General features: G+C 39.5%; 1 protein-coding gene across 9 annotated transcripts in view; it reads right to left on the bottom strand.

The window, feature by feature from the left end:
* ZBTB40 (zinc finger and BTB domain containing 40) overlaps positions 1-17615 on the bottom strand; it is an 80796-nt gene that overhangs the window by 30316 nt on the left and 32865 nt on the right. For all 9 annotated transcript variants that reach the window (XM_079903476.1, XM_079903475.1, XM_079903473.1 and 6 more), the window contains 2 exons: positions 14293-15062; positions 13683-13816 (listed from right to left, as the gene is read on the bottom strand). In XM_079903476.1, the coding sequence (XP_079759602.1) occupies positions 13683-13816; positions 14293-14989 (831 nt within the window). In that variant the 5' untranslated portion in view covers positions 14990-15062. The remainder of the gene's footprint in view (positions 1-13682; positions 13817-14292; positions 15063-17615) is intronic.

The raw sequence follows: 17615 nt of genomic DNA, 5'->3' as shown, positions 1-17615 counted from the left end.
ACTGGCTCTTCTTCCAAATCCATAAGCAAAAGCAGTACCTAAGACTGGTTTCAACTCTTTATTTTTTCTCACTTTATATACTCTCCTTTTGAAAAGCTCTCACACATATAGCTTTAACTATCACCTTTATGAAGACAACCCTGAAAACCAGTGCACTAATCTTGAACTCTGTCTCAATCCAGAGCCACAGTGTCTGTTAGATGTGCCTTATCCTTCATGGGTCTCAGCACCATATGCCTAAAACCCAACTCCCTTCATGACTTTTCAAAACCTAGAGCATTAAAATATCAACTCCAGGGGTAAAATAAACAACATTAGCATTCCTTTCTTCGGTCTGACAGAGCATCTCTCACACAAATGGAAGGAATGCCAACTGGAAGGCAGAATTAATATCTCTATTTCAGCAATAATGAAAAATCTGGTAATTGAAACTTAATTTCATGAGTATAGTCTTATGTATAATCTTTATATTTCTACTTGGCAAAACTACAACTTACCTCTGATGTTTTTTAGTGTCGATACTATAAAAGAAAATATTTTCTCATGAGAGTCTTTAGAGAGCAAAAAGGTTTTCTAGACACACACATGCACACACAGCCACATACACAACACAAAAGGATCTCTTGAACATGTACACTGGCAAAGTTCACCTAGACAGTTATTATATATTCTGACAGTAATTATATGTTTAAAATTGTTGTTTAGAGGAACTTTATCTCCTTCTCTCCTCCCAAATAAACAGGATTATAAATGAGTTAGACTTCGTATTTCTTGAGTTTGTTCTAGCTTGTTTCCTGATCAGAGAGCTAAGTTAAACTTAAAAAAAAAGGTTCCTATGAATTTTGGTCATCTCCAAAAGTAAACATAGATAAAACACAATTTAATAATCCTTATTAAGTTTTTATTGGAATAAGTAACTTCCATGAACATAAGATAAACTCATTTTGTCTCTATTTTAAAAATAATAAACAAATGAGATAAAAATGTAAGTTGAATGCTTAATTCTCTTTGGTCGCATTTATTCATCCTTTCTTGCTTTTATTAGTTGGCCTAAAATCTCTTTAGAATGCCTCTTCCCTGACAGCAGTAGGGACCTGAGTAGGCAGCCTGGGGTTCCCAGTATGCCTCCAGGTTTTCATGCCCTTGAGCTGAACCTAATGACTTGCTTCTAAGGAAAAGAATATGGCAAATGTAATGGGACACCACTTGTGAGGCTAGGTTACTGTGACTTCCATCTTGCCCATGTGTGGACTCCCTCAGTGTCTTTCCTCTATGGGATGCAAGCTGCCATGTTGAGAGGTACCCTATAGAGAGGCCCATGTGGCAAGAAACTCACATCCCCGGTCAACAGTCAGTGAGTGAGCTTAGAAAGAGACACTCCCCAGCTGAGCATCGACATGTCTGCAGCCCAGGCTGACACCCTGAGTACAGCCCTGTGACAGACCCTGAGCCAGGGACTCAGGTAAGCTATGCCTGGATTTCCGACCCACAGAAACTGTGAGGTCATAAACGTTTGTTCTTTTAAGCTGCTAAATTTTAAGACTAATTTGTTCAACACAGGAGTAGGTATCTTATAAAGACCCACTATTGCTAATGCCCTTAGTTTTAAACCTGTTTCTTCCTCTTTATTCTCCATTTCTATCCTCCCTCCCTCCCTCCCTCTTGTGCACTTAACTGATACAACATACAGCTATCTCATTCTATCCTAGGCCAGTTTTCTTCCCCCCGAAGCTCTCTGAATACCCCAGATCCACCTCTCTCAGTATCCAATTTGTCTGGCATTATCATTTGAGCCAGTGGGGAAGAGAAGCTTTCATCAATGGTGGCATCTGATGCGCTTCTCATTATCCTCTCTGCTGTTTCCTCCTCTGCAGAACTGTTCAGCAGTGAAATTAAAACATTTGTTAACTTCATTGCTCAGCAGTGACACCAGGGTGACCATCTGGGAAGAGAAGCGGGGGTAGGCTGATGAAAAGGCCAGAAGGGAGCAGACAGCTGCCTGGAAAGCCCTGCTCTCTGCTCTTTCTTCCAGTACCTACTGGGGACCTGCACCAGAGCCAGTGCTGTAGCTTACTCCACCAGCCCCCTAAGCTGCCTGAGGTTCCACAGTGGAGTGAGCCCTTTTCTGAAATAGGGGATCTGACTAAACAGAAGGGTGTCACATATTGCAATAGGCTGGAATTCACTGATTGCTATCACATAACAGAACTCTAAGAAATGGACCAAAACAGAGTTTTATTCTTTAACCAGACATTTGGAACTCCTTTGATTCTTAGAGTTAAAGGTACTTCAATAAATTTGTATCAATTCATGGTCACAGAAGTACTCAAAGTACTTTTATCTATGAGTGAAATATAGGTCAATATGTTTAAAGATGGGACAGTTTTCTTTCTCTCTGTTATATGTGAAAAAACCATTTAATCTTTCCCTTACGCTCAGATCTTTTAATTGAATTTACTTATTTTCCCAACCATTTGCCTACTGCCTTCGGATTTGTCTTTGTTACACTATGTTCTTGTTCGCTCATGCCTTCCTGAATGCTGAGGGCCAGGCAATGGCAATAATGAGACAGACCACAACAGCTCAATACCATCCCAGATACTGTGCATACCTGCCATCTACTTTACTACTTACATCAGACCCTGGAGGCATTACTACGACTACTTAAAGGAGAGTCAGAGAGGTGAAGTAACTTGCCCAAGTTTGCATGGCTAGTGAGCAGAATACCCTGATGAAACACTGAGCTCATTCCAATGATCTGGCACACCTTTCACCCAGTTCCACCTCCCAAACTTCGAGTGTAACCAAATCCATTTCACTGGATTTTATTGGACTTACTAGAATCAACATCACTTGAACACTGGGTAGCATCTAGACAATCTGTACCATTCCTCCTGGTCTCACTGATTAGTGAAGAGACTGGTATACAATAGGTGCTTAATAAATGTTTGTTTAACTGAATGAAATTCCCTTCCCATAAGACCACTAGCCCTTCTAGCTATAGCTGCATATCTTAGATTTAATAATTAGCAGAGAGGAGATCTGAAAAAAACAACTTAAGTTCATCTCTCATAGACCTGTAAAGTGAACCCTATCCACTCACTTCTCAAGAAGGTTACCCTATACTGTGTCAGTGAACACAGTCCACAAAACACAGACCTACAGGTCTTGACAAACCTCTGAAGTAGTAACACAGATGAAAACATCAGATTCACATAAGAGCCTTCACTGTTGTTTGCCTTTGAAACAAAGTTGAAGGAAAAAAGGATGCTACCAGGTCTTCAGCTTTGGGAGTCTTTCTAGAACTTTAGGTGAAAAGTGGATCAAACAGCAAGGAAATCAATAGTAGAAAAAGTTATCTCCTTATTCTAGTCAAACACTCACCTTGCTATCTACACAATTAATTAAAAGCAGGGACACGGCTAGGAATAAAGCAAGTAGACAATTAAAAGTTCTAACATAAAAGGTGTAAAAAAGTATAAGTTTGCCTTTAAATACAGGTTTTACTCAGCTCAGCCAGAAAGCCTCTTAGGTTAGTATCAGCTTTTTCTAATGGTAAGAGATACTACACTGAGATAGAGACAAGGGGAAGCCACTTTCCCATCCCGGCACCCAAGAGATTTCTCCTTAATCAGTTTTGGCTTTGGTTTCACGCAATTCAAGCTGCCCAGATTCTTCTCATATTGCTGCAATCACTGCTCAGGGAATGGCTTTGCCACCTTTCATCATTTATCTCAGGAAATAAAATAATCAGGACACTGGTTCATGATGTCCTCCCTTAACGCAATCCAGGTCAGGTACATACCTCATATCTGTTTTTAAGAAAAGGAACAGGCTGGTCCATCTCAATCAGAACATCACTCACAAGCCTTAACAGGCCTCAAAATTACACACCTAAGTGTAGATTATAGTTAACGTTGAGCCATCTTTTTAATTTATGATGATGAACCAAATAACAGCCAACAACAACAAAAAACATTCAAAGCTCTCTGGGAGCTAAAGATGTATAAACAGAACAGTGACAAACAAAACCCCCAAACAACCTTTACAACTGTAGCTAAAATGCAGAATGATGTTCCAAGTGAACAGTTCTAATAAATAACGTTCGACACTGAAGTCTTTTGGGGATTCCTGTAGTTGGGTGACTTCTGTATACACTTCTCAAAAAATTACATACGTGGCAGGATTTCTTTGCTGTCAAGACATTCTGTAAGGATAGGGATCCAGTCTTATTTATGTTTATTTTCCTAGCAACCAGCTCAATGCCTGGCACATACCAGTTGCTCAGTAAATATTTGCTGAATCAAGGAGAAAGCAAAGAATAACACTTGGGAAATGCGTATTCAGCAGCTACTCAAAACACTGAGAGCTGTCAGCATAGACACTGTGACATCTGCCATCATACATTAAGAATTTTGTTAAGCCATTAACTTCTCCAGCAATGCTTCTCAAAATGTAGTCTAGAGATACCAAAAAAGCAGTCCACGGGGAACTTGTTAAAGATGGAGATTCCCAAGCTCTACCACAACGTAAGAATCAGACTCTGGAAATGCGGTCTGGAGGTGTACATTTTAACAAATCCACCGTTTTAACAAGTGCATCATTTTTATATATACTGAACTGCTGTTCTAGAGACTGATGGCTTTGTATGAGACACTACACCTGCAGTTCAGGAAGCTACTTCCAAGGGTAATCGTATCTATCTGAAAGCATGACTTAAGCAAACTAAGCTTAAAACATCAACAGCAAACCATCTCATGTCAGAGTAAGTGACCACGGCACTAGGATATTATAAGGCATTAAGTGAAAAAGGAGTTTCAAGACTGACTGAGTCTAAAAATGACTTTTTTTTAAATGACTTTTTAATTTTTAATATTTTTTAAAATTTTAATCACTTTATTTTATTATTTTTTTCTTTCTCTCTTTTCTCCCTTTTCTTCTGAGCCGTGTGGCTGACAGGGTCTTGGTGCTCCAGCCGGGTGTCAGGCCCGAGCCTCTTAGGTGGGAGAGCTGAGTTCAGGATATTGGACCACCAGAGACCTCCTGGCCCCACGTAATAGCAAACGGCAAAAGCTCCCCCAGAGATCTCCATCTCAATGCTAAGACGCAGCTCCACTCAACGACCAGCAAGTACAGTGCTGGACACCCTATGCCAAACAACTAGCAAGACAGGAACACAACCCCGCCCATTAGCAGAGAGGCTGCCTAAAATCATAATACAGTCACAGACACCCCAAAACACATCACCAGACACAGTCCTGCCCACCAGAAAGATCCAGCTTCATCCACCAGAACACAGGCACTAGTCCCCTCCCCCAGGAAGCCTACACAACCACTGAACCAACCTTAGCCACTGGGGACAGACACCAAAAACAACGGGAACTACAAACCTGCAGCCTGCGACAAGGAGACCCCAAACAGAGTAAGTCAATCAAAATGAGAAGACAGAGAAACATACAGCAGATGAAGGAGCAAGGTAAAAACCCACCAGACCAAACAAATGAAGAGGAAACAGGCAGTCTACCTGAAAAAGAATTCAGAGTAATGATAGTAAAGATGATCCAAAATCTTGGAAATACAATGGAGAAAATATAAGAAACGTTTAACAAGGACCTAGAAGAACTAAAGAGCATAAAACAATGATGAACAACACAATAAATGAAATTAAAAATTCTCTACAAGGAATCAATAGCAGAATAACTGAGGCAGAAGAACAGGTAAGTGACATGGAAGATAAAACAGTGGAAATAACTACCACAGAGCAGAATAAAGAAAAAAGATTGAAAAGAATTGAGGACAGTCTCAGAGACCTCTGGGGCAACATTAAATGCACCAACATTCGAATTATAGGGGTCCCAGAAGAAGAAGAGAAAAAGAAAGGGACTGAGAAAATATTTCACAAGATTATAGTTGAAAATGTCCCTAATATGGGAAAGGAAATAATCAATCAAGTCCAGGAAGCATAGAGAGTCCCATACAGGATAAATCCAAGGAGAAACATGCTGAGACACATATTCATCAAACTATCAAAAATTAAATACAAATAAAAAATATTAAAAGCAGCAAGGGAAAAGCAACAAATAACATACAAAGGAATACCCATAAGGTTAACAGCTGATCTTTCAGCAGAAACTCTGCAAGCCAGAAGGGAGTGGCAAGACATATTTAAAGTGATGAAAGGGAAAAACCTACAACCAAGATTACTCTACCCAGCAAAGATCTCATTCAGATTTGACAGAGAAATTAAAACCTTTACAGACAAGCAAAAATTAAGAGAATTCAGCACCACCAAATCAGCTTTACAACAAATGCTAAAGGAACTTCTCTAGACAGGAAACACAAGAGAAGGAAAAGACCTACAATAATAAACCCAAAACATTTAAGAAAATGGTAATAGGAACATACATATCAATAATTACCTTAAATGTAAATGGATTAAATGCTCCAACCAAAAGACACAGACTGGCTGAATGGATACAAAAACAAGACCCGTATATATGTTGTCTACAAGAGACCCACTTCAGGCCTAGGGACACATACAGACTGAAAGTGAGGGGATGGAAAAAGATATTCCATGCAAATGGAAATCAAAAGAAAGCTGGAGTAGCAATCCTCTTACCAGAAAAAATAGACTTTAAAACAAAGACCAGGGCTTCCCTGGTGGCGCAGTGGTTAAGAGTCTGCCTGCTGATGTAGGGGACATGGGTTCGTGCCCTGGTCCGGGAAGATCCTGCAAGCCGCGGAGCGGCTGGGTCCGTGAGCCATGGCCGCTGAGCCTGCGCGTCCGGAGTCTGTGCTCCGCAACGGGAGAGGCCACAACAGTTAGAGGCCCGCGTACCGCAAAAAAACAAAAAACAAAAACAAAGACCATTACAAGAGACAAAGAAGGACACACATAATGATCAAGGGATCAATCCAAGAAGAAGACACAACAATTGTAAATATTTATGCACCCAACATAGGAGCACCTCAATACATAAGGCAAATGCTAACAGCCATAAAAGGGGAAATCGAAAGTAACACAACAATAGTAACACCCTACTTTCACCAATGGACAGATCATCCAAAATGAAAATAAATAAGGAAATAGAAGCTTTAAATGACATATTCAACAAGATGGACTTAATTGATATTTATAGGACATTCCAGCCAAAAACAACAGAATACACTTTCTTCTCAAGTGCTCATGGAACATTCTCCAGGATAGATCATATCTTGGGTCACAAATCAAGCCTTCGTAAAATTAAGAAAATTGAAATTGTAACAAGTATCTTTTCTGACCACAGTGCTATGAGACTAGATATCAATTACAGGGAAAAATCTGTAAAAAATACAAACACATGGAGGCTAAACAGTACACTACTAAATAACCAAGAGATCACTGAAAAAGTCAAAGAGGAAATCAAAAAATACCTAGAAACAAATGACAATGAAAACACGATGACCCAAAACCTATGGGATGCAGCAAAAGCAGTTCTAAGAGGGAAATTTATAGCAATAAAATCCTACCGCAAGAAACAAGAAACATCTCAAATAAACAACCTAAACTTACACCTAAAGCAATTAGAGAAAGAAGAACAAAAAACCCCCAAAGTTAGCAGAAGGAAAGAAATCATAAAGATCAGATCAGAAATAAATGAAAAAGAAATGAAGGAAATGATAGCAAAGACCAATAAAACTAAAAGCTGGTTTTTTGAGAAGATGAACAAAATTGATAAACCATTAGCCAGACTCATCAAGAAAAAAAGGGAGAAGTCTCAAATCAACAGAATTAGAAATGAAAATGGAGAAGTAACAACTGACAGTGCAGAAAAACAAAGGATCATGAGAGATTACTACAAGCAACTATATGCCAATAAAATGGACAACCTGGAAGAAATGGACAAATTCTTAGAAAAGCACAACCTTCAGAGACTGAACCAGGAAGAAACAGAAAATACAAACAGATGAATCACAAACACTGAAATTGAAACTGTGATTAAAAATCTTCCAACAAACAAAAGCCCAGGACCAGATGGCTTCACAGGTGAATTCTATCAAACATTTAGGGAAGAGCTAACACCTATCCTTCTCAAACTCTTCCAAAATAAAGCAGAGTGAGGAACACTCCCAAACTCATTCTACGAGGCCACCATCACCTTCATACCAAAACCAGACAAAGATGTCACAAAAAAAGAAAACTACAGGCAATATCACTGATGAACATAGATGCAAAAATCCTCAACAAAATACTAGCAAACAGAATCCAACAGCACATTAAAAGGATCATACACCATGATCAAGTGGGGTTTATCTCAGGAATGCAAGGATTCTTCAATATACGCAAATCAATCAATGTGATAAGCCATATTAACAGAGTGAAAGATAAAAATCATATGATCATCTCAACAGATGCAGAGAAAGCTTTTGACAAAATTCAACACCCATTTATGATAAAAAACCCTCCAGAAAGTAGGCATAGAGGGAACTTACATCAACATAATAAAGGCCACATATGACAAACCCACAGCCAGCATCATTCTCAATGATGAAAACCTGAAAACATTTCCACGAAGATCAGGAACAAGACAAGGTTGTCCACGCTCACCACTATTATTCAACATAGTTTTGGAAGTTTTAGCCACAGCAATCAGAGAAGAAAAAGAAATAAAAGGAATCCAAATTGGAAAAGAAGAAGTAAAGCTGTCACTGTTTGCAGATGACATGATACTATACATAGAAAATCCTAAAGATGCTGCCAGAAAACTACTAGAGCTAATCAATGAATCTGGTAAAGTAGCAGGATACAAAATTAAGGCACAGAAATCTCTTGCATGCCTATACACTAATGATGAAAAATCTGAAAGAGAAATTAAGGGAACACTCCCATTTACCAATGCAACAAAAAGAATAAAACACCTAGGAATAAACCTATCTAAGGAGACAAAAGACCTATATGCAGAAAACTATAAGACACTGATGAAAGAAATTAAAGATGATATAAACAGATGGAGAGATATACCATGTTCTTGGATTGGAAGAATCAACATTGTGAAAATGACTCTACTATCCAAAGCAATCTACAGATTCAATGCAATCTCTATCAAACTACCAATGGCATTTTTCACAGAACTAGAACAAAAAATTTCACAATTTGTATGGAAACACAAAACACCCTGAATCGCCAAAGCAACCTTGAGAAAGAAAAATGGAGCTGGAGTAATCAGGCTCCCTGACTTCAGACTATACTACAAAGCTACAGTAATCAAGACAGTATGGTACTGGCACAAAAACAGAAATATAGATCAATGGAACAGACAGAAAGCCCAGAGATAAACCCACGCACATATGGTCACCTTATCTTTGATAAAGGAGGCAAGAATATACAATGGAGAAAAGATAGCCTTTCGATAAGTGGTGCTGGGAAAACTGGACAGCTACATGTAGAAGAATGAAATTAGAACACTCCCTAACACCATACACAAAAATAAACTCAAAATGGATAAAAGACCTAAATGTAAGACCAGACAATATAAGACTCTTAGAGGAAAACATAGGTAGAACACTCTATGACATAAATCACAGCAAAATCCTTTTTGATCCACCTCCTAGAGTAATGGAAATAAAAACAAAAATAAACAAATGGGACCTAATGAAACTTAAAAGCTTTTGCACAGCAAAGGAAACCATAAACAAGACGAAAAGACAATCCTCAGAATGGGAGAAAATATTTGCAAACGAAGCAACTGACAAAGGATTAATCTCTGCAATATACAAGCAGCTCATACAGCTCAATATCAAAGAAACAAATAACCCAATCCAAAAATGGGCAGAAGACCTAAACAGACATTTCTCCAAAGGAGATATACAGATTGCCAACAAACACATGAAAGGATGCTCAACATCACTAATCATTAGAGAAATGTAAATCAAAACTACAATGAGGTATCACCTCACACCAGTCAGAATGGCCATCATCAAAAAAATCTACAAATAATATATGCTGGAGAGGGTGTGGAGAAAAGGAAACCCTCTTGCACTGTTGGTGGGAACGTAAATTGATACAGCCACTATGGAGAACAGCATGAAGGTTCCTTCAAAAACTAAAATCAGAACTACCATATGACCCAGCAATCCCACTACTGGGCATATACCCTGAGAAAACCATAATTCAAAAAGAGACATATACCACAATGTTCATTGCAACTCTATTTACAATAGTCAGGACATGGAAGCAACCTAAATGTCCATTGACAGATGAATGGATAAAGAAGATATGGCACATATATTCAATGGAATATTACTCAGCCATAAAAAGAAACAAAATTGAGTTATTTGTAGTGAGGTGGATGGACTTAGAGACTGTCATGCAGAGTGAAGTAAGTCCAAAAGAGAAAAGCAAATACCGTATGGTAACACATAAATATGGAATCTAAAAAAAAATGGTTCTGAAGAACTTACAGGCAAGACAGGAATAAAGATGCAGGCATAGAGAATGGACTTGAGGACACAGGGAGGGGGAAGGGTAGGCTGGGATGAAGTAAGAGAGTGGCATGGACATATATACACTACCAAATGTAAAATAGATAGCTAGTGGGAAGCAGCCACATAGCACAGGGAGATCACCTCAGTGCTCTGTGACCACCTAGAGGGGTGGGATAGGGAGGGTGGGAGGGAGACGCAAGAGGGAGGGGATATGTGGATATATGTATACATATAGCTGACTCACTTTGTTATAAAGCAGAAACTAACACACCATTGTAAAGCAATTATACGCCAACAAAGATGTTAAAAATAAATAAATAAAAAATTTTAAAAAAATACTGAGTTAATGTATCAGCAAACAAAAGCAGTCGTCACCTACTGAGCTCCTTCTATGTGCCTGCCGTTTTAGTGTGAGTTTTACATAAATCTTAATTAATTTCACAATGACCCTATGATGTAGGTGATAACACTACCAAATTTTACAAATTAGGAAATTAAGGCTTTCAGGTATTAAGCTGCTGAAGCTAACAATACTAGTAAATGGTAGAGCTGGATAAATAAATGGTATGTCCATACAATGAGACCCTGCTCAGCAATAAAAAGGAATGAACATGCAACAACTTGGGTGAACCTCAAAATAGTTATGCTGAATGCAAGAAGCCAGACCAAAAGGAATACAGATTATATGATTCCATTTATAAAATACTCTAGAAAATGCACATTCATCTAGAGAGAGAGAAAACAGACAAGTGTTACCTGGAAAATAGCAAGTGGAAAGGGGCAGGATGGACGGATTGCAAAGGGATGTGACAAGATTTTTAGAGGTGATGATTATGTTCACTATCTTGATTGTGATGATGATTTCAGGTTTCAAAACTTAGCAAACTATAACCTTTAAATATGTACAATTTGCTGTACATCAATCATACCTCAAACTGTCTAAAATAAAGTGAGAGAGAAAGAGAGAAGTACAGGGCCTACATACAAAGCAGTACCTCCCCAACTCTATATTGAATTTAATCTTATGTTCTTAAAGTATTTTTCCTTTTTTCTTTCTGTAGCTGAACAATTTATTATAGAATAAAACAGAATCAGTTTTAAATATAGCTACCAAGTGATTTGTAGTGCTCTTACTCTGACCTCTAAAACCGAGGAAGAAATAACATAAGCCTATAATGATCACCAACAGTGAATCAGTGTTATTGCAAAGTACTATTAACGTTATTGCCATCAAATGATTAGGACAAGCAGTGGGGGGGAAATGTTGAATGAATCCCTGTACAGCAAACATTTCTTGAACACCTGTATGTGCCAGACACTTTTAGGTACACGTGTTGGGAAAAAAATGCATAAGGCACAGTTTAAGTTAGTACAGAGGTGACACTAATAATTTGAGTATTGCTGATCTAAGGAATGATGTTGCTCCTCTGTAACCAAAGTTAAGTGGAGAGGAAGTCTTAAGAGAGAAAATGAAGAGGTGTGTCTATAAGCTATCAAGGTAACAAACTAGTGACAAAATGATGGATTGAACAGCTAAGAGAACATCCAAGTGCAAAAATACAAAACCATAATGTCCTTCAGCATAATCAGTACAAAGAGTATCAAGGATTTACCACTTGAAACCTCCCCTAAGAGAGTCATCAGGGTCAGCCCAGTCTTGTAAACAGCTTATCTCTCAAAAAAACAATTTAGAGCCAACTGTCGATAAACCATGGTTAAAGTAAATACTTGATCTTGAATTTGTTTTTTAAAAAGTAACTTGCTATGAATCAGGGAACTATTTAAATAGTAGAAGGCATTTATTGCTTGGATTAATAGTAACTAACAGGGCTCCCCTGGTGGTGCAGTGGTTGAGAGTCTGCCTGCCAATGCAGGGGACATGGGTTCGAGCCCTGGTCTGGGAAGATCCCACGTGCTGCGGAGCAACTGAGCCCGCGAGCCACAATTACTGAGCCTGCGCGTCTAGAGCCTGTGCTCTGCAACAAGCGAGGCCACGATAGTAAGAGGCCTGCGCACTGCAATGAAGAGTGGCCCCCGCTTGCCACAACTAGAGGAAGCCCTCACACAGAAACGAAGACCCAACACAGCCATAAATAAATAATAAAAAAATTAAAATTGCAACCTCCCTTTAAAAAAAAAAAAGTAACTAACAGACACTAAATTGTCTACAGCAACATGGGAGGCCTCCCCACACTAACCCCCCAGTCAGATGAGCAAGACTACAGGGGCAGTGCCCGCTCACTCTGCCAGCACCTCTCAGAATGGGAAACATGGCCGGAAGAAAGGGGAAGCAAGGGAGTCCTAAAGTGGCAGTGCAGTCAACCCTACAGCACCAGGTGTGAGGAAATGGGTAGTGAGGGAGCCCACAGGTGGGGATGCACCTCACTGAGATAATGAAAAAACAGAAAACGTCAGCTAAGAAATAGAGCATGATAACCATTTGACAGTTTTCTGTCAGGTGATGCCTATGTACCTTTATACATACATGACATACACGCATCATTTTTATCCCTTTGGGAGGCAGTAACTCAATGTGTAAGAGGAGAGCTCTAAAGTCAGAATGCTTAGGTTTGAATTCTTGCTCAGAGCTTAGTTTTATGAGCTCTGCAACCTTGGCCGAGTTACATCACCTCTTTGAGACAGTTCTTCTCATCCATAAAACAGTGATAAAAAATAATAAAATAGTATCCACCTCAATGATTTTTGTGAGGATTAGATGAGATAACATATGTATTGATACCAAGTGTATCAAGGTAAGAATTCAATAAATGTTCACCATTATTGTTTTTATGTCTGAAAATGACCACTGTATTCCTAAACACGATGCAATTTACTGTGTAAGTCCATATTAAATCCTTTTCGTACCATGTTTTGAGTATTTATTGTTGTTTGGTTTTTTGTTTTTATTACTTCATCTCTGATTTGGGGTTATCCATAACTACCTTCTGCCCCATTTTATTCCTGATTAATCAGGAGGAAATGGTAAGCTCAGTTAAGTATCCTGGATCAAAACCGGTTGTAAGCTGGGATCCACCTAGTGATCAAAATATAACTTCGTTTTGAAAGTCTCTTGCCTAGCACTTTTGCATGACTATCCTTTAGGGGATAAATGTCAAAAAAAAAAAAATTTAAAGTTTGAAAAAAATTGAGATCCTGATAACTGATCTGCTATCCTGAGAACACTAAACCAGCAAACAAATAAAACTCATGGTACCTACCTCCTTCTGCGCACCTTTAATTTCTGAACATTCTTCTAGTCTTTTTAAAACATCCTGGGTAATCAAGAGTGCATCTGAGAAGATTTTTTCATTTTCTAGAAGAAAATTCAGCTGGTAATGCTTCCCCTCATACTCTGAATGTAAAACAAAACAAAATTTAAAAAATCAGTGATTGATTACTTGAAATAATTTTTAAAAGTTTAAGCTGTCTGAGAACCTTTAGGTCATGTACTGCATTTGTAAACAAAACAGCTAATGTATCAGTTATGAGTAATAGCAAACAGCATCTCTAATAGCTTCCTCCTTTGTGCCATCATCATCCTAGTTAAAATAACGGGTAAGAATCAAAGATGGTACATGGTTATTTCAATACTGCTTTTCTGCTCTGTGGTTCATCTTCAGGCTTGCAACACTCAAAACCACAGACACTTTTAAAAGAAGAATACCCTAGTACAAGTATTGCATTGGATTTTGGTTTCCAATCTAACAGTGATCTTTGATAAATTTATCAATGAAACAAACAAACAAACAAAAAAATCATAAAGATCACTGAATCTAGTAACTGACAACAGAAGGACAGATTACAAAACAACTATTAAATGAATATTACCTGATTCTGGGCTTGCTTCCTTTGCCTCACTAAAGGTTTGTACAACAGGAGAAGGGGAAAAATCTTCAGCTGTCAGAGGAGTCTCCACTGGGGTGTCTGCATTCCCCTGAATCCCCTGGGCAGCGGAAGGATCCACACTCATCTCTTGCACAACCGTCTGGATCACTTCCCCCACCTCGGCTTTCACAGGGCCCCCTGGAGGGGTGGAAACATCCGGGGAAGAATGAAGCTCTCCAGCACCCTCGGAGGAAAGGATTTCTACTTCAGGCTTCTCCAGCTCCTTCCTGGATGACTCTGAGGATGGTGTGGAGACATCTCTCACCACCTGACCCTGAACAGAGCAGTTTACAAGGCTAGCTAGAAGATTTTTACAACTAACAGCCACATCAAACATCTGTAGGCTGTCGGCTAAGGAGATGATTTTGGAGAAGTTGTGTTTGCCCACAGGTAGTTTGCCAGTGTACATCATTTCTAACAAGAGGGCAAACTCCTCAGGGCTCACGACAGATGCATCGATGGAGATGGTGTCTGTGTTGTCCAGCAGGGTTTTGAACAGGAGGCTGGCAGCAGCCAGGACAAGTTTGTGGGCCCTGAAGTAAATGGTACCAATGGAAATGGTGCAGTCACAGAACTGCTGCTCCTTGCACAGCGTGTAGAGCTGCTGCAGCAGCTGCCGGCTATAGTTGGGAAGCTCCATCGCATCAGCTGTGTCTGAGGACTTCCTTTACTCTCTTCTTCCAGAATCACTTTGTGAGGATCAGCACTAGATCCTGGAAAAACCCCAAAAATGCCATGTTAATACTTCATAAGCACACAGGGAAATGCCCTGAATGAAATATGAAAATGAACAGGCAATTCACTGGTTCATTCAGCAAATGCTGCTGAACAGGAAGGGGTACTGTGCCAGGTATACTGAATTAATCATGATAATAACTGGCATGGGTTTAACTGCATGAACAGGACTATGCTTAGTGTGTCATCTGGATGATCTCATTTGATCCTCACAAAAACTCACTGGAAAAGTACTGTATCCTCCCCATTTTATACATAAGACTGAAGCTCAAAGAGACTGAGAGAACCAGCTTAAGGAAAAACAGCCATTAAGTGGCATACCCATGTCTCACTGATTTCAAAGCTGTAAGTGACTATATTGCTAAATGCATTCTGCTCTCAAGTTCTCAGCCAAATGAAGGAGACATATATATATATATATATAAACATATTTATAATACAATGTCCTCATATTACTTGACCTATCTGCAGCCCTGAATACAGGTCGTCATTCCCTCCCCTTTAAAATGCATTTTTCACTTGATCCTGCACTCTCTGGTTCCTTTGCTGGGTTCTCTGCATCACTTTGGCCTCTAAAGTTTGCTGTGCTCCAGGACTGTCATCTCACTTCTTCTCTCTCATCTGATTCCATACCTTTGAAATAGCTAAATGTTGAGAGCTTTTAGATTTGTATTTCCAGCTCAGCCCTTTCCTCTGAACTGCAGACGCACACTTGCAACTACCTATTGAACATCTCTAATTGGAGGCCTGTTAGGTTTCTTAAACTTAAATCCAAACTCCCCTGCCATCTTCCCCACTTCACAGCAATTCTGTCCCTTCTAGTTGTTCAGACCAAAAACCTAGAAATCATCCTTAACTCCTGTTTTTTCTCATATCCCTTACCCAATCCTTTATAAATCCTGTTGGCTCTACCTTCAAAATATATCCAAAATCCAATCACTTATTACTACCTCCACTGGTTCTACTCTGGTCAGCCCAAGCCGCCATCACCTTTTATTTGGATATTGCAACAATGTCCTAACTGGTCCCCCATGCCTCCACCCCTTCCTAGCCCTACCCCTACCCTACTCTATCTTCAACCCAGTAGTCAGAGAGATCTTTTTAGCACATAGCCATATATGTCACTTTGCACAAAAGCCTCCATGGTTCCTGGTCTCAGAGTAAAAGCCAAAAGCCAAAATTCTTACTCTGGCTGTCATTAGCTCTAAAACCTCATCTTCTGCCTCGCTCCCCCTCACCCATTCTGCTGTAAGCACCATGCCTTCCTTGCTGATTGTGGAACACCCTAAGCATATTCACCTGTAGGTTTCTTCACATGTGTGCATGGCTCACTCTCTCACTCCCATCAGGACTCTGCTCAATGGCCACATGATCAACGAGGTCTTCCCTGACCATGTTCTTTATTTTATTTATTTTTTAATGATTTAGAACATTTAATCAAATCTGACCATGTTCTTTAAATAGCAACCTCCTCTCCAACCACAGAACATTCCATCCCTCTTACTCTATTTTTTATCATAGCCTACTGACACATATTTTTACTTACTTATCATGTACCCCCCTTCACTAGAATATAAACTCCATTAGGGAAGGAACTTTTTTTTTTCATCATCTGCTGCATCCCAGTGCTTAAAATTCTGCCTAACACAAACACTGTTGGTTAGTTGGTGGAATGAATAAATGAATGGCAGGAAATGTAATGATAGAGATTTGTACTTAGAAGCCCAGTTTGGGGAATAGGGATATCCAAGAGTTACAGTAAGGTTTTTGTGGAGGAGCTAACAGCTAACCTGCCTTAGTAAGTGAGCAGGCACTGATGAGGTGAAAAGAGTGGGAGAAAAAGGCACTCCAAGCAGGGAAGCCTGCGTGAGGCACACAAATAAGAAAACATCACATGGCAGGAAGGAGGTTTAGGAGGGGATTATAAGGAGTTCAGTGATACTGAACATATAGAAAGGGACAGGGAGTGTCAGGAGATGAATCTGGAGAGGCAGGCAGAGGTTCTGGCCACAGAAAGATACATGGGCCATGCTTAGGAGCTTGGATTTATCCTAAAGACAATGAGGAGTCAATGAAGGGTTTGAAGGGCTTTAAGCAGGAAAGTCACATGGTCTTTGACATTTGTCAAAATAACATTGGTTGCCTTTGTTACCTTTCCACTCCACCACTATTCCTTATTTTCCCACATTTGAAACTGACAAATAAAAATAAAAATGAAAATATTTCCAGGTTCTGGTTTCCAGGTTTCTGGTCTGGCATGGAAGGAGCTTAAAAGTCACCATTCTAACTTGGCAGGTAAAAAGGCAAACAGACGGAAAAATCAACAACTCTTCTTAGCTCTGTCAGAGAAGTGAGGTCACAGGGCAAAACTACTGCTCCCAAAATTGGAGAGACTGGCAGAGAATCACAACTTCTCAGAGCAGAAACCCACCGAGAGAAATCCATGGGAAGCAGTGCCAGAATAGGAAAACTAAACCTAAGTTAACGAACTGATGGAGGCTCAGGGTGGACAAGTCTGAGAGTTAAAAACT

This window comes from Stenella coeruleoalba, assembly GCF_951394435.1.
Source record: "Stenella coeruleoalba genome assembly, chromosome: 1".
Lineage (NCBI taxonomy): Eukaryota > Metazoa > Chordata > Mammalia > Artiodactyla > Delphinidae > Stenella > Stenella coeruleoalba.
The sequence above is the reverse complement of the archived record's forward strand: the minus strand, read 5'-3'. Positions and strand labels throughout refer to the sequence as shown.